Here is a 24,721-nt window from a genome sequence, read left to right as displayed (position 1 = left end):
CTAAATAAGAAACAGAGGTCTAGAATTTCACGTCTGTATGAGAATGGTAAGAGTGAGCATTGTATTAGCCTAATTCTGTAGTTAGTGGAGTAGTCATTGAGTATATACTTCGAAGCCCGTCTTTGAATTTTTTCGATTGAGGAGATAAGATTGTGGGTGTTGGGAGACCATACTACGGAACAATACTCAAGGTTACTCCTGACAAGGGTGAGGTATAACATTTTCTTAACGTTGGGAGGGGCGTGAAAACCCACTGATCGCTTTATGAAGCCCAGGGCAGAATTCGCTCTTGATATCATATTTTGTACATGGTAAGTGAATGTCAAATGCCTGTCAGCCAATACCACTAAATCCGTGAATTCAGAAACCGTTTCTAGGACGGTGTCAACCATCTTGTAGGTGAACTTGACGGGATTTCTTTGCCTACTAAATCTGAGAATTGTACATTTGTCGGGGTTAAATTTCATCGACCATGTGTTCCCCCATCATACATACAGTCAATGTCCCTTTGAAGAGACACACAATCCATAACAGTTATTATTTCTTTGAAACATTTTAAGTCGTCTGCATATAGTGCCAATTTGTTGCTAATCGCGAGAGGCAGATCATTAACGAAAAGCAAAAACAAGAGACGCCCCAGAATTGACCCTTGCGGGACACCTGAAATTACTGGAAGCCAATCTGAGCTAGTGCCTTCAACTAGTACACGTTGTCTACGACAAGACAAGTAGCTAGTAAACCAGGATAGTATGTTAGAATGGATACCATGCTGTTTAAGCTTATGGATTAATAACTGGTGGGATACGCAATCAAAGGCCTTAGAAAAGTCTAAATATACAATGTCTACTTGGCCACCACGATCTAGGACGGAGCCAATTTCTTGGTAAATTTCAAGAAGTTGTGTCGATGTGGATCTGCCCTTTATGAACCCGTGTTGCAATGGATAGATCTGGTGCTTTAAATAAGGAAATATACGATTAAACAGACATCTTTCCAACAATGCTCAAAAGGGAAATCGGGCGGTAATTTTCAACTAAATCTTTGTGGCCCTTTTTGAAGACGGGGCAAATATTTGCATCTTTCCATTGCGCTGGGACCCAGCCTAAGCTCAAACTTTTGTTAAAAAGTGCGGTCAGCTGAGGTGCAATCACATGCGCGCACTCACGAAGTACGACTGGCGAGATTCCGTCTGGACCAATTGTTTTTGTGCAATCAAGGTTAAACTTCGTCAACTGACAAATTAATCATTCCTAGAGATGGATGTTCATAAATAGAGATTTCGGGCAGATTTTGATCATCATTGGGCACTGTGAACACTGAATGAAAGTAATTATTAAACATGTCTGCTTTTTCTTTGGCTGTAGTCGCCTTGGAAGTAACAGATTTCATAACAGCTGGGAGACATCGAGATTTTGTTTTGGATCTGAAAAAGGACCAGAACCTTTTCGGGCTCCTGTATACTAAAGCTCCTAGGCTGTCCAGAAACGACTTATACTTTTTCTAAGGAGTCTTTGAAAGTCGTTTCTGAGTTTTCTAAATTTGTTCCAGTGAGAAGGACTGTAAGTTCGTTTAGCTAGTCTCCATGCCGTCCTCTTTTTGTTTCGCGCATGTCTGACCTCACCATCGATCCACGGTAGGGAAAAAGAACTTTTTACACATGTCTTAGGAACACAAAGGTCAACAGATTCAGTCAGCTCTAGAGCTAACTTCTCCCAGATGTTATCAAGATTTTCATCGGTGTTAACATCCTGAGATATATGACCTGACTCTAGCCTTAACAAATCAAAGTTTCCTCTTTTGAAATTGTAAACATATCGTTTTGTCTGACATATATCAATCTTCCGATTTATAATCAAATCAAACTGTAAAATAGCATGATCAGTAGGATACTCAGATGTCACCTGTTCGATTTCTGAACATTTGTCAGGTACATTAGTCAATACTACATCTAATAGATGTCCATGAATGTTGAACATAACATTATTTCTTTCGGATCTTAGGTTCCGGATCCCGTCCGGATACGCCAGGACCCGAGGCCATTCCGTGTAGTGTTTGCTGACGTTGCTTCGCCAAATATAGCGGCTATTAGGCTGTTGGTTGTATGCCGTCATCTCCAAGCAGATCTGCCGGATCTGAATATTACGTATGTATGTTTGAGATCTTGAAGACCTTTTTTTGTCCAACCTGTGAAAGATTGACATCTGTCAGTTCATCGTAATGCAGTCTGTTTGGTCGGTGCATTTTTGGCATTCGTACAAGGTGGTCTGCTCACCTAACCTGGGCATATTTGCATAAACCATATTAGTTTAGTCACGTTGAGAAAATGACCAATGCCGTCTCTGAAAGAATGGGTGTTCTCCGACGTCTTGTCGCCATTTTGCCACAAAATACACTGGCCATGTTGTACAACTGTTTAATTCTGCCAAAACTTGATTTATTTTGATGTGGTGCGGGGAAAGTGGGAAAATTGTGGGAAAGTTTTGTCCGATAAGCTTTAAAAGTACCGAAATCGTGTTGCAAGATTGATACTTGGACTGTCATTTAGATCTCATGTCGTCGGCGAACACATCTCCGCTCTTGGTTGGAAAGACCCAGCTTCGCGTCGTAGGATGCACCTGTTGCAAACTGTGCACAAGTCATTGCATAATCTGCTACCAGAGTACCTAAGCTCCTTTAGAAGGACGTCTGAGTCTCACACTTACACAACACGTCACAGTTCAAATCTCACCTTACGTCTGCCAAAAGTCAAACTGGAATCGGGGAAACGGACATTTGCATACAGGGGGGGCAGAAAATTGGAATACACTACCGGTACATGTCAAAAACACTTCATCCATACAATCTTTCAAAACTCTGTGCAAAAGAATTATGTGACCTCTGACCTTCAATCCTTACGACCTGGCACGATATGGACTATGAGTATGGCTATGATTTTGTTATGACGCACAATGTTATGTATATATCAGTGTATTGTTTGTATGTTTGTATATGTGTATCTAGGGCCTCCCTGAAAATCAGTGCGAAGCCACTGAGGGAGGTACCCTAGTAAAAGAATACAGAAATGATGTCACCTGATGCAAAGTCCTATCACTAGCAAATGATTGATAAAATGTCCTCATAAATTATGCGCACCAGCTTCTGATTTGCGTGATGATGATCCACTGTATTCTGTAGTTGTAGAAACAACCTCTGGCTGCATTCAGTCTTTTTTTATTTCTTTCTTCTGATTTGCATACTTAGCACCTTATCAAGCCAGTCATTACTTAACTACGTCTTTGTAATAATAATAATATTCAATAAAACAATCAAACAACAATCCACCACATGGCAGCCAGAGGCAGAATTGTGTGGGGTTTCATTACGAATTGCGTGGGGTTTCATTACAATAGACAACATTCGTTTTGAAATATCAAGACAAAGTGTAACGTCTATGTATAGTCTGACGTCATTCTTAGATACAAAACATGACTTACATACAAATTACTAACATTTTCACAGGTTAAAATACTTTCAATAAAAGCCTATACAATTACTTGTACGGTATATAGAACAGTGAACTACTACTATTTTATAGAACATTTCGAGATTTCACAAACATGGAGTATTGACGAAAGTACGACACCAAAGAGTGGGCTGGAATTAACAATATATCAGGTGTTGTTTAACAACTGTATCATGTGTGGTATTGCACGTGAGTGATATCTTTCAGTTCTACAGAACACGCTGTTCAGTTTGTGAGATGACCTGGTCTTTCTGCCACTCACCTCCAATCTTGAAGGGGCAGGAAATGTCTGTACAGGTTGGATTGTTCAAGTGATTGGGAAAACTTCACGGTCAGTTCCTGGCGGCGTGTTTGGAGAGTTGGCAGATCGAGTCGCTCACCGAGAATGATTCTCAATGCCCGACGCTGCACTTTCTCGATCTTATTACTGAGACTGGCAGGGAGTCCAGAGTGCCAAACAGGTGCAGCATACTCAGTAACAGGTCAGATGTAGGTGATGTAGATTGTCACAAGGTCGTCAACGGGGAGTTGGAAATGTTTAAGTTTGCACAGAAGGAATAGGCTTTTGCTGGCTTTGTCATGTATTGAGTTGACATGAATGTCCCACTTCAGGTTTGATTGAAGATGGATACCCAGGATCCTCATGGACGTGACTTCCTGGAGGTTGACATTATTTACAGTGAGCGGGCATGGGATGAATTGGGTTTTACTGAAACATGTACATGACTTTGCACTTTCCAGGGTCATGTGACTTTCCTTGGACCAGTTGTCTAAGTCTAACAGATCTTGTTGCAAGTGAGAGGGTGAATTCTGGACTTCCAGCATGTTTAAGTCAACGGATGTCGATTATTTTAAAAATCTAAATATGCAAATAAGGGCATAATTATGTAAATAAGAGCCAAATTTGCAGAATCAAATCGAATATTCTTCCATTCCGTAGTGGTAAATGATGGGACTCTCATATTTGTGACATGTGTAAGTTAGTTAAAGGTGTGCATAGTCATCCATTGAATATATAAATGTAGAAGTCATTTGCTTGATTCTTTTAGTTGTAACTTGGAAGACAAGCATGGCTATATGCAGATCGAAGCCTTATTCAAATAGTTATTACGGAAAGCTATCTTCATTGGCGACAGGTACTCATACAAGTTATCCCTTTCTTTTTAAAGGCAATACAGTGAATGTCCATTCTTGTTAAGGTATCTAACATTAGGGGAATCAAGATACCGACATATATGTTATAGTCTGCCTGCCCTTCATTTCCAAATCCATGCCTTCCATTGAGAATATGCGAGACAATTAGTTGAAATATGATCATGTTTAATTTTCAATGAATTGTTATGTACAGAACATATCATGGTAAACCCCCTGTAGCCCTGTCTTTACGTGTTCAGTCGATCTTCAGAATTACCTGCTCTAGTCGTGACACATGTTTGACATACCTTAAGAACATCGGTGTTGAAAGAATACAGGTTCATTTCAAATCTGATTTGATACCATAATATCATCTCTTGATATCAGTCAGTATCTTATTGATAACCACAATTTAGCTTTGAAGATTTAAAGCGTTTTACGTTACCACAGCTTCTTTTCGTCACATTTTGGATAGAATGCATAGATTACAGGATTACCTACCACACAAGTAAACGCATGTAACCGTTCATATACATGTACTTCATGAGTCATTCTGCAGCTGATATTGTATTTAGGCGGCCATCATGTGAACACAATTGTCAGATTTTACACATTCTCCAGTGTATCCGGGACATCAGCTTTATATCAGTAAGATCAAAAATGTCTATTCTAAAATCTGACGGATCATTCTAAATCCCACATTGGAACTGACTTAGAACAACGTAGATGTATTTTGACATAGTGAATTCTGAGGAGTACATGTTGGCACTCTTCCACACACTTCAGTACAAGAATACACAATAAACACAAGACGGTTAAAGTTAGATAGCAGATGCAAGTAGTGATGACCTTACTACTAAGTACCTACTCAGATGACATTGGAGGACACATTAGAGTTAAAATCCTGATGAATTGTCTTTTCAAGCAATGATGTCGTCAAGATAATCTAAAGTCTAACCTAGATATTCTTAACCGTAATCTTAGCGAGACAACAGGAGGAAAAATTACTATATATGATAACATTGTTTAAACAAATCCCTTAAACTGTCTTCGTACACAAGGCGCATCATTGAGTAGACAAATCATGTCAATAACCTAGTATGATGTGGGGATCAAGTTAATCCTTTTTAAACCACGTGAGTTAGGAAAGGCACAGAAGTTACGGTTCTGTCGTGAGCCGTGGGTATAATTTCAATCCAAATCCTTGTCGCCTACCACGTGTCGGCTTCTCCTTATACAATTTTACCAAGGATTTAAACTTAAGGACTGAAATACTACCAAGAGAAAGTACAGCCAGGAAGGTTATGCTAGCCAGTGGGATTCTGAAGAACCAACCCAAACCCGACATGATTCTAATTTCTTTGGCTTAGCTTAAAGCACCACAAAAGTCTTACTTCAGGGTATACTCTTTTTCTTATTGATAGCAATGTTTAAGGTAACCACAGATGAAGCTTGAACATTTCGATGTACATCAAGTCTGATATTGCGTTTCAATCTGAAGTTACACCCTGGTCAACTTGATCAAGGCATAGGGTTACGTGGGAGCCACTATTGCCGTAACATAGGCCTAGCTATTCCTTGTGTCTTATTGCTATGTCAGAGTAGCCCTGCGAGATTGATCAGCCCTCGGTGATCCTTCATCCTTCATGTCATCTGTACTTTTCATACTCGCTATCTCTTCATCGTCGTCTTTCCTTTTCAAAAACTCCGGCGCCCTTTCTATTGAAGCTTTCAACATCCACCTCCTAAAGGCCCTCTGGACAGCCATGGCAGCGAGCTCCTCGCGTCTCCTCGTCATGGTAGTGCTGATCACTTCATAGTCCTCGGGTCTTTCCGGATCAGCTAGCGCCTCGGCCAGTTCTTCTTCTGTTTTCTCTTGGTGGAGCGTGTCCATCACTTTATCCGTCAATTTTGTCAATAGGTCTCTACAATATACCCTATCCTCCGTGCATATTGGTAGGTCCAGGTAGACTATAGTGACTTTATTTGGCTTGGGCACTCTCAGGGGGGCGTCGAGTTCATGTACAAATTTCGACACTTGATCCAAACGGATATATTTGCTAGCGTGCGGGTCGTAGCGTTCCCAAAGTGAATAGTACATGTCAACGTCATCTTCCGTCACGCCCCCTTCATCTGCTTCTGCTACAGCGTTACTGAAGTTGTCCAGAATAACAGCAATGTACATGTTAGTCATAACGAGGAAGTTCAGGACTAAGTAGGACAAGAAGAAAAAGATGGCCAGGGAACTGTTCCCACAATTTCCGGTCGGGTAATCATCGGAAGGCTCTGGATCACAATCTGGCGGTTCAACCATGGTGCCGGCAAGAAGGCCGTCCCAGCCGGCAGAGGTGCAAACTTCGAACAGCGATATTATGCTGTTACCGAACGTTTCAAAGTTAGTGATCTCGCTCAAGCCTTTATTACGAATTACATCCATAAAAGAGATCATTCCAAAAATTGCATAAATGAACATGACGAGGAAGAGCAACAGTCCTATGTTAAACAGAGCTGGTGCAGACATGGCTAAAGAAAATATCAGAGTACGGATGCCTTTGGCTCCTTTAATCAGCCGGAGGATTCGACCAATCCTTGCCACGCGGATAACCCTCAGCAACGTCGGGGAGACGAAGTATTTTTCGATGATGTCCTCCAACAGAATTCCTGTGTTGGTAAAGCATACAAACTTAAGATTGCGTCTTCTTCATACTTAGCTTCAGCAGAAATTGGAATGCGTTCCACAAGAAGTAATCTTACAAGTATGAAACTATATCTAGATCTAACGAAACATGTGTCTTTGTTGTAACACATTACTACAATGATACGCGAGACAAGAAAAAATGGCGGGCAAATAAAAGTATCTTTCAAGTCCACATAGTCACCTGGACATGCAGTTGACTTGAAGAAGGCATCTTCTTTATTACTATCTTTTTTACATGTTGCTGTTATTCTCCTATAACATGCACAGCTACAAGTAATCAAGTACATACCTAATATGGACATTACGACGACAACGCAGTCAAAGATGTTCCAACCTTGGCTGAAGTATTTAAAACCAAAGGCAATCATCTTCCAAACCATCTCCCATGTGAAAATGCCGATAAACACGATGTTGACCAGGGCCAGGTTGTCGGTGAACTCTTGCGACTGGCCATAGTGTTCGATCATCATGGACACCATATTCAAGCCGATGATGATCATGATAAAGATCTCGAATACTTGACTCATGGCTACATCGTAGAACAATGCCTGGAATTTATTCTGCAAAAGACAAATATGTATATGCATGAACTAGAGATCTAAAGCCTACAAGTTATTTTTACAAGTCATGTACAGGCAGAAGGTATCAGCGTTACAGTGTAGGATATTTGCCGCAAACGCTGGGTTTCCAGTTTTGTCAGAATACAAGCCAGAAACATTTTCTAAGAAAAGGGGTGTACTAAATTTCGAGCAGGCAAGACGCATTCCAGATCTGCATCATTCTATGGTTATTAATCGCTGAATGTTAAGTGGCATTGGCTTCCTACCGCAGGCCTTGGGATACCCTTGGTAGGGGACTTGGAACCCAGTTTTTTCATGGCAGCGTAGTACTTCTTCTGGTCCTCGGTCATAAACAAGTCAATAGAGGATCCTTCTCCACCTTAAAGAGAAAAATTAAACACAATAAGTGGTGGCAACTTACAGTTGCATGCAAAATTATTCACCCTCTTCACATTTTAGACATTTAATTTTGGCAAAATAAGGAACAATATAACTGCAGAATATTACTAGATCATATAAGAGGTAAACAGATAGTTTATTGCAGTCTAATACCAGGGCAAAAGTCAAGATTTATTTCATCGTTCATCCAAAATTGCAACTTTCACACAAAAAGTAGGTTGCAAAATTATTCACCCCCCAAGAGGGTCTGTCTTTAGTACTTCGTGCAACAGCCCTAACTTGGGCCTAAGCTGCAATGACCTGGTGCAATGACCTGTCACAAGCTTCTGGCAGCTCTCTTTAGCTTTAGCTCGCCGACAATGGTCTCCGGCTCAGCAATGTTCTGAGGTTTACGTGCCACAACAGCTTTCTTCAGATCCCACCAGAAATTCTCAAGTGGGTTTATGTCTGGAGGCTGTGATGGCCACTCAGGAACTTCCAGCCCTTTTTTCTAACCTGGCTTGAAGCCTATGCGGATTTTGATGTGTGTTTGGGGTCATTGTCTTGATGGAAAGTCCAATGACGCCCCAGCTTCAACTTCGTAATATCGAACTGGTTGACATTCTTGGCCAGAATAGACTAGTACTTGTTTGAATCTATGATGCCTTCAACATGGAGGATATTCCCAGTGCCACTAGAAGCAAAAAACCCACACAGCACCACATACCCACCACCATGCTTCACGATAAGCAGGGTGTTCTTCTCCGCGTACGCGTTCATTATTACTGTGAGACAAATATCTCTGACCCAGAGGACCGAAAAGGTAAAGCTTTGTTTCATCAGTCTAACAGTGTCTCAATACTCTTGTGGCATTAACAGGTTGGTTTGAGCATACTGGGGGTTTCATTTCTTGTGGCATGGCTTCAACAATGGTGTGGGTCTTGGGGTCCTGGCATTGAACCCTCAGGATAAAGTATGTGGCATACTGTGTCCACTGAAACATCAGTTCCTCCTTCAGCCAAATTGTTTTTCATGTCCTTTGCAGTAAGACTAGGGTACTTGTCTACCTGTCTTCTCCGGAATCTTACTGTGGCTGCTGAAATTCTGACCTAGAATGTCACCGAGTCTGTTATCAAGAGGTTTTTGGACTTTCCAGCAAGACGATGACCAAAAACACACATCAAAATCCATAAAAGCTTCAAGCCAGGTTAGAAAAAAAGGCTGGAAGATTCTTGAGTGGCCATTACAGCCTCCGTACGTAAACCCAATTGAGAATTTCTGGTGGGATCTAAAGAAAAATGTAGATCCCACCAGAAATTCTCAATTGGGTTTACGTCTGCAGGAACTTAATTAGGAAGGGCCACGAGAGTTATATGTGGGAGAAAAAGATCAAATGTTGTATACCTCTCAGAATGATTATTAGTATCTGAACTTATCAACGTGACAAGAAGGTGTGGGGATGGTTGCTCTGTTTTCTTCATAGTGTGAATGTTTTGATAAGCGCGATCAATCGCGATCAGGAAACGTGGGAAAAACGGGTGGCATTTGATGGCATGTCTTGAGGCATGAATGGCAACGAAAGACATGGTGAACATGATACAGGTAAGATCGAGACTGGGATGATTTATTCTTCATTATATTCAACACTATCGACGTCAAATATGCTTTGGTAACAAAGCCCTCGTTAAGGTCTCATTCATGTCTTACTCCGCGTCTAAAAGAGTCCGTACCCCCAAAAATTAACGGTCGCATGAACGTGTGTGTAGCTTATATCGGTGTGAAATTTCCTTTTAGCTAGCCCAACTGATCTCAAGTGTCAAACTGGTAAAAGCTTGTTTGTAACTTAAGAAATTAGCAGGTAAAGATCCCCTACATGATAGCATGATAGACTACTGAGTACTTAATATATAGCACGTGACTCTAGTCCTCAACGCTTTACATATCATCGCATAAACGATCGAACGTACAGAATAGTAGTTTTGGTGAGAATTTTTGGAAAGTGTATCAATAAATTTTAATCAAACCAAGCTGTATCAATAAATTTTAATCAAACCAAGCTACAAATCAGGTTTGAATTTCAAATTCAAATACTAGTAACCTTTTTTCAAAGCAGACTTTAGCCATTATGGCATGTGGCCCTCCCTGAAGTTAGGGCATGGGGATGAGGGCGCTGGAAGCGTAAGTAGGAGCCTGAAGTACTGTATATCAATATGCCACGGCAAATAGCATGGATACACATATTAGATGGACAGGTCATAATGTAGAGGATGCACAGAACGACTGTACACTATGGATGTTTTCTATTATGACACAACTAGTTTTGACAAGGGGCATGCAACACGTTAAACAAAAGAACATGGAATTCACGTGAAGTGACCAAGTTTACTTATACCAGAGATCTATGTACCTAAATTGGCAGAAAAAAAGACAAAAAAGATAACAGGAAACAGCCTGATATTCATATATGAGTATGTATATAGCTATGGAGTAAAAAATGGAAATAGTTTATGTATGCATTTTCCTTTTCTTGTTTTATGCTGACTCAATATCATGTCTCTGTCACTATCAAACAAACGTATGACGAGTGCCCAAAACATGGAATTGGTGTGTGTTATCAGATGTGCAATCGTCTGTCCGACACCTGTAAGGTAAAAATGCGGAAAAATCAAGCCTAAAGATGTTTAAAAAGTACCAACCTCTTGTAACTTCATTCCAGAGAGAGATTGGGAGACACATTCATCGTTATTAGCATTTAGCACCGAGCATTTTGAGATAGAATTACTTCTATGGACATGATTACATCGCGTATCTGTAAATTCTGTTAGTTTGATGTTAGGAATTATACGTTTAACACTTGTTTTACAATTATGTGAATATTAAAGACTTATCTAACGAAGGGATGTTAATTGATTTGGTCATTGGTTTGTTCAAGGTGCGATATGTAAGATACGTACCGATTGGATTTCAATTATACAAATGTGTTCTAACTATGATGCAAATGGTTCTAAAGATGCAGTTACTTGTAAATTATGTACAGTAAGGGGAATTCCTGCTGTTACGAAAATATCTAATCTGCGTTACCGTAAGTATAAATGATATAGAACCATTTGGTCATTCGCGTAGGCATGACGTACAATTGTGTGACTCCCAACTGATGTAAAGGCATCGTCGTAGTCTATATTTGTGTTTAGATAGAAACGTATAATCGGCAGGTGTAAACTTTCACCAACCTTTCTCAACCTCGTGCCAGAGAGGAATGAAATGCAAATGTCACATATGTCGTCCACAGTTAGTCAATACAGGAGTGGTTCACATGTAGGTGCTTACAAAAAGTGTTCCTCAATGCAATGTTGTGAATTCATATGTCCTCGTGCTCAGAATTTCAACAAGCTGGTGAAGCGTGACGTAAGACACATTGGAACTTCATGACAGGGGTGCGATGATATGCAAAGTTGAAATACGAAACGCTTGGTGAACAGACCGACAGACAGGAACTGCAGATACACAACAATAACAGATGTATGGACACATGCAGATTGAAACCAAGCTGCAAATACTTATCTTTTTCTTCTGTGCGTTGAAGTTTTCTATGATGACACCGATGAAGAGGTTGAGGGTGAAGAAGGAACCGAAGATGATGAAGAGGACGAAGTAGAGGTACATGAAAAGATTCACTTCATATTCGGGTTGCAGGCCCACCTAAACAGAAAAATAAGGTTGGCAAGCTTTGGGAATATAAAGTAATCGTTACATTATTACCTTATCAATATTTCAGTCGATTGAAAACGTAAAAGTTAACGTTATACCTTGGATACCTTTCACTTTAACAACGTGTTTTTGATGATACATGTAAATTACAAGAAAATTAGCAATTTTTTACATAAATTCAGAGCAAATGATCAGCGACAGATCAAGTTTGATGAGCAATCTCGAGGAAAACAGGAGACCAATGCTTGAAAAATCGGCATTGAATCCGACTACATTTCTCTCACAATGACGGTGATTTACAACACAACAACCCGTCATATATACAAAGCTGATTTGTTTAGGTCTCACTCTTTTCTAGTTAGATTTGTGGTGTGAATAGGCGTTGCATTATCTTCGTGTGTAGTATTGCACAAAGTCAATGTCTCCACGTCCTACAATTGACAAACATCATCATCAGTATTGCACGAACGCGGCTATATCTAAATCAAGAATCCGAAGGTACATGACGTGCTTGGCGCATTAATCTCCCCTGTATTCTTACCTACAAATTGAAGGTAACCATTATCACCAATCAAGATGTAAAGTTCGGAGTACACCTGGTATGTACATCTAAGCGTAGTAACACTTGTGGTTTTCAACTGATTCACATGTAACTCAATCAGAGAAAGGCTCTTTTTGTTACATTGAATCAGTCTCATGACCGCCAATGAAATGAAGACTACTCACATCCTTTTGAAGAGGTCCATGTCCAGACGAGACGGAACGATATCCAGGTACATTTCCGGAAGGAAAAACAAATGAACATAAGAAAGTCAACGACAGAGAAGAAGCACGATAATTGTCGGATACGCCATTGTGTGAATAACATCAATCACGAAGCTTCATCTGATTTACGTCTGTGAGTGAGATATTTCTGACGGAATTTCGTGCAAGAAAGCACACATCTAGAAATCCATCTGGTAGAAGAATCCGTGCCTCCTGTTCTGATTCATACTAAACCACTGTGCACGTGCAAGTTGGCTGATTATCACCTTCGCCAAGAACATCATGTTTTCTTTCTTTTTCTTTCTACTTTCTCTATCGACTGTCGTAATCCCACTACAATCCCCAACATTCGCACACTATTTTACGAACGGTTTCGGTTCGGCCTTTTTCAACAAACAGGTCGATTCTGTTGTTTGCGTGTTTAGTACTAGTCTTCGCACTTTTTTCTACCAGTTCCATAAGTAGTGTGAAGCGGAGAGGCAAGGTTTCTGAAAAACACGAAGTACGTGTAAACACCTACCGTACTGTCTATAGCGTCATACATAATGTCCATCCAGCCTTTAAACGTGGCCTGAAATAAATAAAAAAGATATAAGAATTGATGTTCTTCGCATCAATGAAATAATAACCAGCTCTTCCTTCGCCATCAATGTACTAATTTGCAAAGATCACCCGAAATAGTTGACTAACAAAGAGATCAAAACAAGCTTAATCTTCATAGATAAATGCTCTAATGACTTTGCCAATATGATATCGTTTACCAAATATTTAACTTACCACCTGGAAGAGTGAAAGATATGCCTGTCCAACGTGGTCAAAGTTGATCGGCGCGTTGATCCAGGACAGGTTCTTCTGTGCACATTCAAACTCATCTCTGACGTAGCTAGCGTTCACCTTGGTCCCTTCATCGTCAACACATTTGTAATATTTCCCGCCAAAGAGTTGTACCCCCATAATGGCAAATATGAGCCAGAAGATGAGGCATACCAGGAGAACATTCCCAATGGAGGGGATAGCGCAAATCAGGGCGTTAACAACGACCTGTTAGAGAAAATAACGAGAATTCTGTTGGTTTGCGTATACGTAAGAGTCAGTGTTAATCTCACTCATTTGATACAGCTTAAATCATCAAGTTTCATATTTCTCTTTCTAAAAAAAAACTCGACTGAAGAAATGGAAAACAGAATCTCACCCTCATTCCCTCTGCTCGAGATATAGCTCGTAACGGTCGAAGTGCTCGAAGTGTCCGGAGAGATTTGAAGGCGGAGACGTTTTCCATACCCATGATTTTGGCCACCAAACTGACCAAGGACACCTAGAAGGTAACGAACATTGATCGGAATAATCTGTTAGAGTGGCGAAAGGTTGCCGCTGTAGCATTAGTTTTGTAAAGATCCTGGAAAACATGGAGCCACTTTGACCCAATGAATCAATGAACTATTGGCCTACCGTCGACTGATGGTAGATTAGTACCACATTGCAATACAAATAGTGGTTGGCACAAACCATATATAGCGTGTAGCTTTGCTGTATAACTCACCATGACTACCAACACTTCCTTTTCACTTTGCTTTTAGTGCAACAGTGGATAATCATCATCTAGTGCAACATTAATCATGATGGTCACCTATACAGACTACTTCAGAAAGGTGGCAGTCACCTCAGTATTGCCATGATCAAGGTTTGTATACTTTTTGAAACTATATCACAAGAAAGGCTGGCTTCTCACCATGACGATGATGAAGTCCAGCCAGCACCAGGCATTAGTGAAGTACTTCTTATAGCCGTATCCTAGCCACTTGAATAACATTTCGAGGAAGAAAATAACCGTAAAGTAGAGATCCGCATATTCAAGAATCTTCTTCAAGGTCGGGCGTTGGCGGATATGCCTATCCTCTATCGCCTGGAATGGAAGCAAACAAACAACCAATGAGTTCGAATGGAGGTACGTTTACAATACAGCATGTTTCTCTCACAGAGCTTTTCTTACGCTACAGGGATTCCAGGAAATTCATGCTGAGGATTTTGGATTTGGCTTTGGTCATCTAAGATTCTCAAACACTCTTAGCTTCAATTGAACTTGCGAGTTATACTGATTGTGCAAAAGAACATTTTCTTGTTTTTAAAAGGCTACTTTCTGTGTTATGATGATATGGTGTGGTAACATCACAGTTGGTATATAAATTGTTGTGAATGAAGCAAACATCAGTACAGATAGTGCCGTTCGTGAGAGCAGTGTAGGGGACTTTTCAATGACTGTACCCCAAGATCATTCCGGGGTTTCGTGAGGCTTACATCATAACAAATACGTATGTAATGATATATTTCACGGTAGTACGAAGGGGACTGACTGCTGCCTACATGGCAGAGAACATCTATATCTACCTCGTTTGAATTCAGTCGTTCACGGCCGCGCGGGAAACGTGGGAGTTTTTTTTAGTTCCCACCTATGACTGCCATGCTGGCTGGTTTCACTCGGACGTCATCAGGTAGATTTAAATGTCTATAAAACCAACCAGCACGGCGGCTGTGACGTCACCACAAACAGGGGAAATATCCCGGTGTAGCTGATGTTTCTTGTTTTTGGATTTCTTCGTCTGGTGTTTTGAGCCATCGCCTTTCAAGCGGACGCAAAGTTTTTTGTTTTACGGACAAACGATAAAGTGTTTACGTCGATGAAGGTTAGACATCCAGGTAATAAGATACGCCAAAAATAATTACTCAAGCAACTTCAAAATCTTATCCAGTTGCTTGAGTAATTATTTTTGGCGGATAAAGTGTTTATATATTTCTATATTTTCTATATTTAGTTTGACTCATTTTTTATGCAGGCCTTTGAATAGTTTTAGGAGGTTGTTTTTGGCTATATTAGCGCCAAACGTGTATATGTCACAGTAGAGATGGCGATTCAGGACAATCGGCGATTGTCCTAGGACAGATCGCGATCGCTGTTTGTCCTAGGACAGACTGCGATCGCGATCTGTCCTAGGACAATCGCCGATTCTACTAGTAGAGATTGCGATCGCAATCTGTCCTAGGACAAACGGCGATTCTACTTGGACAAGTTTGCGATCGCGATCTGTCCTAGGACAATCGCTGATTCTACTAGTAGAGATTGCGATCGCAATCTGTCCTAGGACAAACGGCGATTCTACTTGCCTGGACAAATTCTGACTAGATGGAAATGCTTTAGAAAATAGAATGAATCATTGCACAACATTTCAATCAGGTTTAGCATACTACCTACATTTCATAATTATCAACTATTTTAGGTGAATAACTTCATATTTTATAATGGATGAATGAGTATGTTTTCTGATAAAGTAATTTCTGATAAAGTTGAGTGACAAAATTTTGATAATGTGTGAAAGATGGAAGTTGGAAGAAGGTGATCCAACAATGTTTCAGTATGCAAATTTTGAGGTGTCAAGATATTACTCACAGTTTCACACATATTGAATTCACAACCATAGGAGAACAATAACAATTGTAAAGTGTTAAAACAGGTGTCAAAATATCAATCTCAGAATTTGTAAATACTAAATAAAATCATGGATTATACAAGATATTGCTGTTTCCTTTATTAGTATATCTTAGCATCATTAAGTTTGGATCGCCGTTTGTCCTAGGACAGATTGCGATCGCAATCTATACTAGTAGGATCGGCGATTGTCCTAGGACAGATCGCGATCGCAGTCTGTCCTAGGACAAACGGCGATCGCGATCTGTCCTAGGACAATCGCCGATTGTCCTGAATCGCCATCTCTACTGTGACATATATTTGCCTCCTGTTTCAAGATTTATAACGCGGTTAAGCCGAGGGTGAGTGGAAACATGGAATTTAGTAGGGTCAACGTGTTCAGAACATTGTGTAAATATTGTGGTATAACCAATTGTTGTTCATAACAGAGGCCATATCTAATAGCAAAATGTCCTATTTTAGGTATCTGTGCTTTGTATGAAAACAATAAAACTGAGACTTGTCGAAGGTGTATATTACTGCTAAAGCTACGGTCACATACATCGCACTTCGTACTTGCGATGTGGGGTTCAACAGGGATGATAGCGTCGTGCGTCGTAGTTTTGAGAAAGACCGAGTACAATAGTTCAAATATATAAAGTCCTGGCCAAATACCTCGCAGGTACAACGTACGATAAGTCAATCTCAGGTGAATCTTAGGTAAATCACACATAGTATTAGCCATCGCCGAGCGCCATGCGACGGAAAAGACAGCTAAAAAGGATTTTGAACACGAGACAGAAAATTGCAGATCAGTTGTATTTTCCATCAGGAAAAGAAGCACATTATAAGCAAAAATAAAATGCAACTCGTTTAGCCTTGTAATCCTGTACTTTTTATTCATATTTGTAAGGGTCATGTTTTTACAATTTCTTATAAAGTCCCAGCCTGGTGCGTAGGCCCGATTCGAGCTATTTTACGCACTTTCAGTGGCAATTTTTGGCGAGTTCAGAAGTCATTGGAATCGAAGAATACTGTAGACACGGCATGGAAAAGTCCGCCAGCACAAGAAAACACAACCGCCCCCCCCCCCCCTTTATGTACATTTTGGTAAGCTTATCTCCACTCCCTCTGCAGGAAATCTGGGCCACGTCGGGGAGTTACAGCGATTTTTACACGAAGAAATTACTATCGACCACGCGAAAACCTCTGAAGAGATCTGAGGCTCACCACTGTCAACTGTTCACAGCCGCCTTAGGAATTTCTGGTCCGTTGGTTTTGACACCAGGCACCAGAGGCTAAAATATACGTTTTCGTTCTGAAAATGACCAAAAAAGCTCAATTAAATCATCTTAAAAGCGTTTATCGAAAAAATGAAGAAAAACTAAGTCTGGGGGCATGTGCTCACTCTACATGTATACCAAATTTCAGCTCATTTGGCCCAGGAACGACAGATGGAACGGGCCGAACCTTATCGAACGTCGAACGGGGATAGGACTTTTGGCCCGTTTTTGGTCTGAAAATAGGCCTCAAAGTCCCTCAAATGAGTCATTTTGAAGTGATGTATACCAAAAATGTGATTGAGGTCCTGTTGACACATGTTCAAGGCACCCTTATACCGAATTTCAGTTATTCAGTTGTCAGGGCACAGGAACCCAAAATATGTTTTTTGTCTAAAACAAAATTCACTGTTTCTGTTTACTTATCTTTAGTCGAATCTACATTGTACAGCAATATTCATCACGTGTGGATGCGACTTTGTAGTGTCGTGTGAACGTCTTAAAAAATATTATATACGCAATTCCTACCGCTGCTTGACTTGTCCGCCATTTTGTCCAACATTCCAACGAGCCACCGAACACGCGATCGAACGCGAGCGACGTTCTGAAGTTTGTTCTCCGATCGCAACGATCGATTCGGGTATTTCGTAACGGTATGGGGAGTGAAATATGAAAACAATATTTTTCACCCCATACTGTAGGATGGGTGAAAAATGAAAATCGTACGACGCTGGGAAGGTTTCGAACATCGCATGATGCTAGCTGATTTTACCTAAGATTTACCTGCGATTCACCTGCGAATATCGTGCGATTTACAGGGCATGCTATCGCAGGTGCATCGTACGATGTATGTGACCGGGGCTTTATGTGTTATGAACGAGAGGCCCAAACTAGTTCATGTAGATTTTGGTTCTTAGCATGTGCAATAGTGGGGGATTACTACAACTATGCCAGCTATGGACTCAAGTGTAAAGTAAGAGAACAGACCTACCAGAGCCAAGCTGCTAAACATAATCATGGCTATGATGAAAGTCTCGAACCACTTGTGTTCAATTATCCAGTGCGCACGCGCACGAATGGCGTTCCACGTGGGTGCCCAGCTTTTTTCATCGACATTTGCACAAAAGGGGATTTTTCTGTAAATGCCAAAAGGAAAAGCATGGTCGTCAATTCAAAATGTCTGAATAACTTTACAAAATGTCACTAATGCTTGTGGCCAAGCACATCTCTTTATGATAGCGGCTATTGCAGACGATAAAAATAGTGACGAATATATGGCACAAAATGTCTGGTTAAGCCCAAGTACTAGATTTACAAATGAAGGCTCATGAAACTCTATGACTGTTTGATTTCATGCTAATCAAAATCTTTGCATTTTTATGAGATAATGGAATACTCAGCTTTTCACACTCCACGTGATTTGGTGAGTTAGTATCTCCCATCACTAATTAAATAGAGTTCGCAGTCGGTATACCCCCGCCTGTCGATCGTGATTCACATTCAATATGAGCACCTAACTTGCCATGGACCAGTCCTCATATGGCAATAGGATTTGATTTGGGCAGTTCCAATTTTTTGTTTTGATGCATTTATATATTTCTGTCTTGGCAAAAAAATTCCTTATGGGAACATATGGAGGAATACTTTAAAAATGAGTGAGCTTCCGAATTTTCATATCAGGTTTCCATTGGTGTGGGACGTTTTACCTCAAATACAGGTTGCTATTATACAATGGTTTTGAAGCCATGGCACGATCATTAGACTTACTTGTAGCAAGGTTCACATAAACACTCAGGAGCGTTCTCATCCAGGTCTTCCCAGCACTTTGTGGGGGCTTCTTCGTCCTCCTCGCCATCTTTCCCCTCCCCAGACAGCGTGGTGACGGACTGAGACTTTGTGCTCTCGGCTTCCAACGTTCCCTTTTCCTTCTCACTCAATGTCTCCAGGCTCCCGGACGTCACACTCCCCGATGATAAAGAGTACTTACTACCTTTAGTCTCACCCATCTCATCATAGTTCAGCTTCTGTTCGGAAAACAAAAACATCGTTCAAATATCAAATTGAATGCAAAAACAATACACATGTGCCTAGTGCTTTGTCACAAATTTGTTCATATCGTCTCTACTGTAGGCCTAAGGTTATGAATGGATTGGATCAAAATAGTCTATATGCTGTTAAGGCCGACCTTCTGGGATGGGCTCATGCCCGTGATGTCCAGTTCGGAGTCAAAGCCAGCGATGGGAACCACGACGCCGTTGGACGCACTCCATTTGTCTGGATCCTCCAACTTGCTGACCGATCCGTTTTGCATGATTACTGCTTGTCCGTCTATCGAGATGTAACGAAAATAATTTAGTAGGTTTTAAAGTCATACAAGCAAGAGTTACTGCATCCTCCATGTTTGATGATAGTGATGACATGTTCCGCTCAATACACCCATTTGATACCCTGAAACCTGTAACTGCTCTTGTACGCTGTGTTATTCGTCATCATTTAGAGGAGTCCTAAACTCCAGAAGGGGGTGTTATTTTCCACTAGATTATGTAACAATAAATACATAATTTACAGAATTCTGCTTGTGGTGAATTACACAAGGTGTTTTTTTAAAGACAATGTGATACTCACTAAACCCGTGCAGACCCTACCCATGTATTCCCTATGCGTAAACATACATCTTTAATCGTAAATATTTTTGGCATAAATAGAATGTGTATAGTTCAGCTTCTCAACAATTGGCACAATAAGAAGGCCAATTGTTGAGAAGGTATAAAAGAACACATAGCAAGACGAGTCGAGTTTTTCTTACCCCCCCTGACATTCTTTTTTGTAATCTAACTCTTGTCAGGCCTTGTCAGGCACATTGTACTAACCCTTAGGCTGATTTTTTAAAATTTAATTGATTAGAAAATAGAGGGTCACCTGATGAATTTAGTAGAATACTGGATGCTTTTTGATGCGCATTGGACTAGTGGGTACTTTATCGTATACTGTAAAAGTATCAATTTTTACTTCCTAAAATTATCATCTATTGGAAAATAGCTCCCCCCCTCTGGATTTTAGGCCTCCTGCGTGCTAAGCTGCTATGTGCCTGCGAATTAAGCTGATGAGTTGCGTATGATGGTAGTTATAACTTGTAAAAACCGGTAGACCAATTCACATTCAGAGAAGATGACGACTAGAGCCGACCCATATTCTAATTCATCTTTTGGTGGAATTATTTTGTAATCTGCTTCATACGCTTTCATAGGAAAATTGAACTGTGGTTACATAAATCAACGCAAAGTTTTCTCACCGATCATGTGTATACCCCTTTCCTCCTCCCCCTCCTCCTCGCCTTGGTCAGTGTACGGTGGCCAGTTTTTCTTGGGAGTAGGGATACAGGGAAAGCACAGCGACAGAAGAAACTTGGGAAACCATTTTATCTTGTCGATGGCAATTTGTAGGTTGTTGGGCTCATCTGATCCCGACTCTCCTATGTTATCCCCACTGAAGGAACTTAACAGCAGGGCAAGGAAAAGGTTGAGGATCTGTGGAGAGAACAAAACTGTAAGAGCCTTGCGAAGAGACAAAAGTGATGCTTATTGGCATTTGGGCCATGATGATGTGGGTGGGTTTGACATAAATGAAAAACAACACGGTGTATCCTTCGGATGTTGTATTTCATGATTATGCTATCAGCATTTCAATAAAGAACTGGTTTGTTTTTGGGTACATCTCCGATAGACGACTCTTGACTTTTAAAGTTCTAGTCTTCTGTGCTGTTACGTCAGCAGTGTATGGGTACCTCCTGCCAGGCTATGTAACCACACTAACGACTGTGTTTACTCATCTTTTAGTGCATCTCATAAACTCTTTTCACTCGAAATACCTGGGAGCAGTCGAATGTTGTGTTGATAGACGTGTAGTACATGTCTTCAATCAGGGTCTGAGATGCACATAATACTGATTTTAAAGGCATACACAACCCCAGCGGGGTTATTTGTAAAATACCACATCTTTATAAATACAAAATAAATATACAAATTTGCAAAAATAATTCACAGATGAACAAGTAAATGAACCATTTATAATCCAGGAATTGAGTGGTGCCTCTTCATGGAGATACATGGGGTGTGATGCATGATGGGAATAATCGCTGCAGTTCCAGGTCAATTTTTGGGTCAACGCAATAGAAATATTAAGTTGCTAAGGGTTGAAATTGATGATAAGTATGGGTTTCAATGGGATGACTGACAAAGATCAAAGTCCATTTTGACCCAAAGAAAGTGGGGAAAAGGCAAGATTTGCGAGAGCAAATACAGCATATTTTGCCCATCTCCCTCCCAATAACTCCCAAAATCATTCCTGTCCAAAACAAAATTGCCCAAAATAGATTCCAGCCCCGAAACGGAGCTTGTGTCCCCTGTGCAAGAACTGATGCAAGAATGGTGCGAATGGGCTTTTTAAGGAACTGCCATACATAGCGGTACATTCAGCGATGCATTCAGAAAACATCTCCATTCAAGTGCACAAGACACCAGTGACATCAAAATCAAGAATTTCCTGAAATTACATAATACTACCAAAATACTATTGTTTAATATCATAGAATGTTCACAAGATATTCACACTTCGGATGTTATTGAAAATCGAACCTTCAAAACATCATACCTCATAGCTTTTGATCCTTCCCACCAAGTAATTACATTAATCAGTGACATGCCCACTCATAACGTCACAATGAACATGGCAGACGATTTGGAACTTTGCACTGCGGCTCGGAAAGATCGTTATTTCTAGAAGCAAACAGAATAAATATTGTCATGTCCTTTAATTGAATGTTATCACGATAACTAAGCACTGTTTGCTATTCAAATCATGTTTTTCACAAGCCGTTGTGTAAGGTTCTGAACCGGCTGCCGTGTTCATTGTGACGTCATGAGTGGGCAAGTCACTGATTAATGTAATCAGCTGGTGAGATCAGATAAGAATCAAGAGCTGGAAGTATGGTTTCTGGTGGTTCAATGTTAGATAAAATCAAAAGGATGTGTATTTGTTTTAAACGTTTATATTCATTGAATGATGCTATTACTATTTCAGATTATAAGAAAATGTTGTATTTTGGTGTCTAATGCACTTTAAAAGAATGTGAACTTTTGTGTAATCACCCCTGTCCAAAATTAGATTTAGAACGTTCCCCCAATCAATAATAACTATCCTGTCAAGTTACACGCCAGGTGAGGCGCAATTGCGAGAGATTCTATTTGCGAAACTACAGACTATCGAGCGCCGCCGCTTATCTTCAGCCAAATTACACGCAATTTTGAGTGTTGTACAGCCGCTGACGTATAGTCTGGTTATACTGGTACGCTGCGTAGACCCTACTCGAGCTATTTTACGCATTTTCAGTGGCAAATTTCATTGAACACAGTACGTCCGCCGCCAGCACGTTGCACGTAATTTTGACCGTGTTAAAGCCCCCGTCACAAATCAAAAATTCAGCTCAGCCGACGTGTCGGCGAGCTCCAAATGGGTATTTTCGGTCGAAGTACGGCCGACGTTCTGTCGATTACGCGGGCTTAGTGCGACTTTGCGGAGCCCGGGCGACGTTCGCGTGTCACTGGAAGCTGCGCTTAAATTTAGCGAGGTCTCGGCAGCGACTCTTGAGCTCGTCAACAGGTTGCCCGTAGCTCACCCGAGCAACGGCCAATATTCGGGCGGCAATCCGACGATTTTAGACCCGACTTATTTTCGGTGGGAGGTCGCCAGAACTCTTCGGCCTTGTGCGAGCCTCGCTCGGGCTTCTTACAATAATCGGACGACCGTCGTCGGTGTTCCGCCCAACTTGTGAAAAGTAAGGCGTGCTTCGGGCGAGCGTTGTGCTGGAGTCGATGGGAGCTTGGACGGGCTCCGGCCGAACTCCTTCTTGTTTATACATAAAACGTAACGACAGTTTGGCTTATAACATAAGATGATAAAGAATGTACTGTATTAACTTGTCAAAGAATGCTACCAAACGTTTCTAATGAAGACAATTCAATTGCAAAGGTAAATCTTCACTGAAAAAAAAATTGATTACAAATGTTGACACCGAAGACAATACTTCCTGTTTCTCGTTTGCTATTACAGTTTGGATGTGTCAATTCATATATTGATGAATTGAGGCTAAAATAACACTTGACTTTCTGAATTTCCCCTCCACAAAATACTAGTTCAAAATCCAAAGTCATTACAGATCTATGTTTTAGAGGCATGCTAGCTCATTTTAAAAATCACTAGTAAGGGATTCAAAGATTCTCTTAATAGTGATTTAATGAGTTAAAGGCATACTAGCTCATTAAATCACTAGTAAGGGATTTATAGATTCATATTTCTGGTGTACATCACTTAAGAATGCTTCATTTTGGGAACTTTTGGGCCTATTTTCAGTCCAAAAACGGGCCAAAGTGCTATCCCCGTTCCACATTCTATCTACGCTCCGCGCGTTCCATATGCTGGCCAATGAACGTGTGTTCTATTCGGGTTACATGAGGTCATGTTGCAGGAACACACGCACAATGAACGACAGATTCAAAAAAATGTAGCTTAGATCATTACAAAACGTCTATTATTGCACGAGGAGGGAGTGAACTATGCTGTATTTGCTCAGTAGCAAATGACGACCTTTCTAATTACTTTCTTTATTTCCCGTGTCCTCCATTTTACATAAGTAATTAATACCCTCACTTCTATTCTCTTATTACGTGCAATTTCAGGTGAGGAATTGCATCGGTGTAGAAAACTTACAACAAGATTGCCAATGACCATGGTGAGGAGGAACATGATGAGACAGGCTGGGTACGCCGAGCCGGCACAGTGCATACAGTCCCACATGGTCTCCACCCACTCGCCGCACAGAACGCGGAAGATGATCATGAAGCCATGAAAGAAGTCTTGGAAGTGCCACCTTGGCAAAGTGCCCCCGAACGCCTCAGCTGTGTAATATTGACCGAATAGCTGCATGCCGATGACAGCGAAAATGTACACAACAATGCCAAGAATGAACGTCAAGTTGCCCAGGGCACCGAGTGAGTTTCCGATGATGGAGATGAGAAGGTTCAGCGTCGGCCAGGACTTCGCCAGCTTAAAAACTCGAAGCTGTAAAAAGAGAATGAATGATTATCACCCACTACGATCAAATCTTAAACTTTCTCCTTTACCAAGGGGTACAATCGGCCAGACCTTCATTATGCTTTTGCCCTTTACTTTGACAGGTTA

The 24,721-nt window shown here is 40.8% G+C and overlaps 1 protein-coding gene across 1 annotated transcript in view; it reads right to left on the bottom strand.

Annotated features, from left to right (window-relative positions):
• Positions 1-4,805: 4,805 nt before the first annotated feature.
• LOC136421363 (sodium channel protein type 4 subunit alpha-like) overlaps positions 4,806-24,721 on the bottom strand; it is a 77,981-nt gene continuing 58,065 nt past the window's right edge. The window contains exons 17-30 of the mRNA XM_066408608.1: positions 24,251-24,601; positions 20,778-21,012; positions 19,671-19,813; positions 19,253-19,509; positions 18,477-18,621; positions 14,475-14,648; positions 13,938-14,060; positions 13,523-13,786; positions 13,266-13,316; positions 12,707-12,709; positions 11,834-11,971; positions 8,161-8,274; positions 7,624-7,894; positions 4,806-7,297 (exon numbers count right to left, since the gene is read on the bottom strand). Coding sequence (XP_066264705.1) covers positions 6,228-7,297; positions 7,624-7,894; positions 8,161-8,274; positions 11,834-11,971; positions 12,707-12,709; positions 13,266-13,316; positions 13,523-13,786; positions 13,938-14,060; positions 14,475-14,648; positions 18,477-18,621; positions 19,253-19,509; positions 19,671-19,813; positions 20,778-21,012; positions 24,251-24,601 — 3,339 coding nt within the window. The 3' untranslated portion in view covers positions 4,806-6,227. The remainder of the gene's footprint in view (positions 7,298-7,623; positions 7,895-8,160; positions 8,275-11,833; positions 11,972-12,706; positions 12,710-13,265; positions 13,317-13,522; positions 13,787-13,937; positions 14,061-14,474; positions 14,649-18,476; positions 18,622-19,252; positions 19,510-19,670; positions 19,814-20,777; positions 21,013-24,250; positions 24,602-24,721) is intronic.

Source organism: Branchiostoma lanceolatum, chromosome 16 (genome assembly GCF_035083965.1).
Source record: "Branchiostoma lanceolatum isolate klBraLanc5 chromosome 16, klBraLanc5.hap2, whole genome shotgun sequence".
Taxonomy (NCBI): domain Eukaryota; kingdom Metazoa; phylum Chordata; class Leptocardii; order Amphioxiformes; family Branchiostomatidae; genus Branchiostoma; species Branchiostoma lanceolatum.
This window is presented reverse-complemented; position numbering and strand designations above follow the sequence as displayed.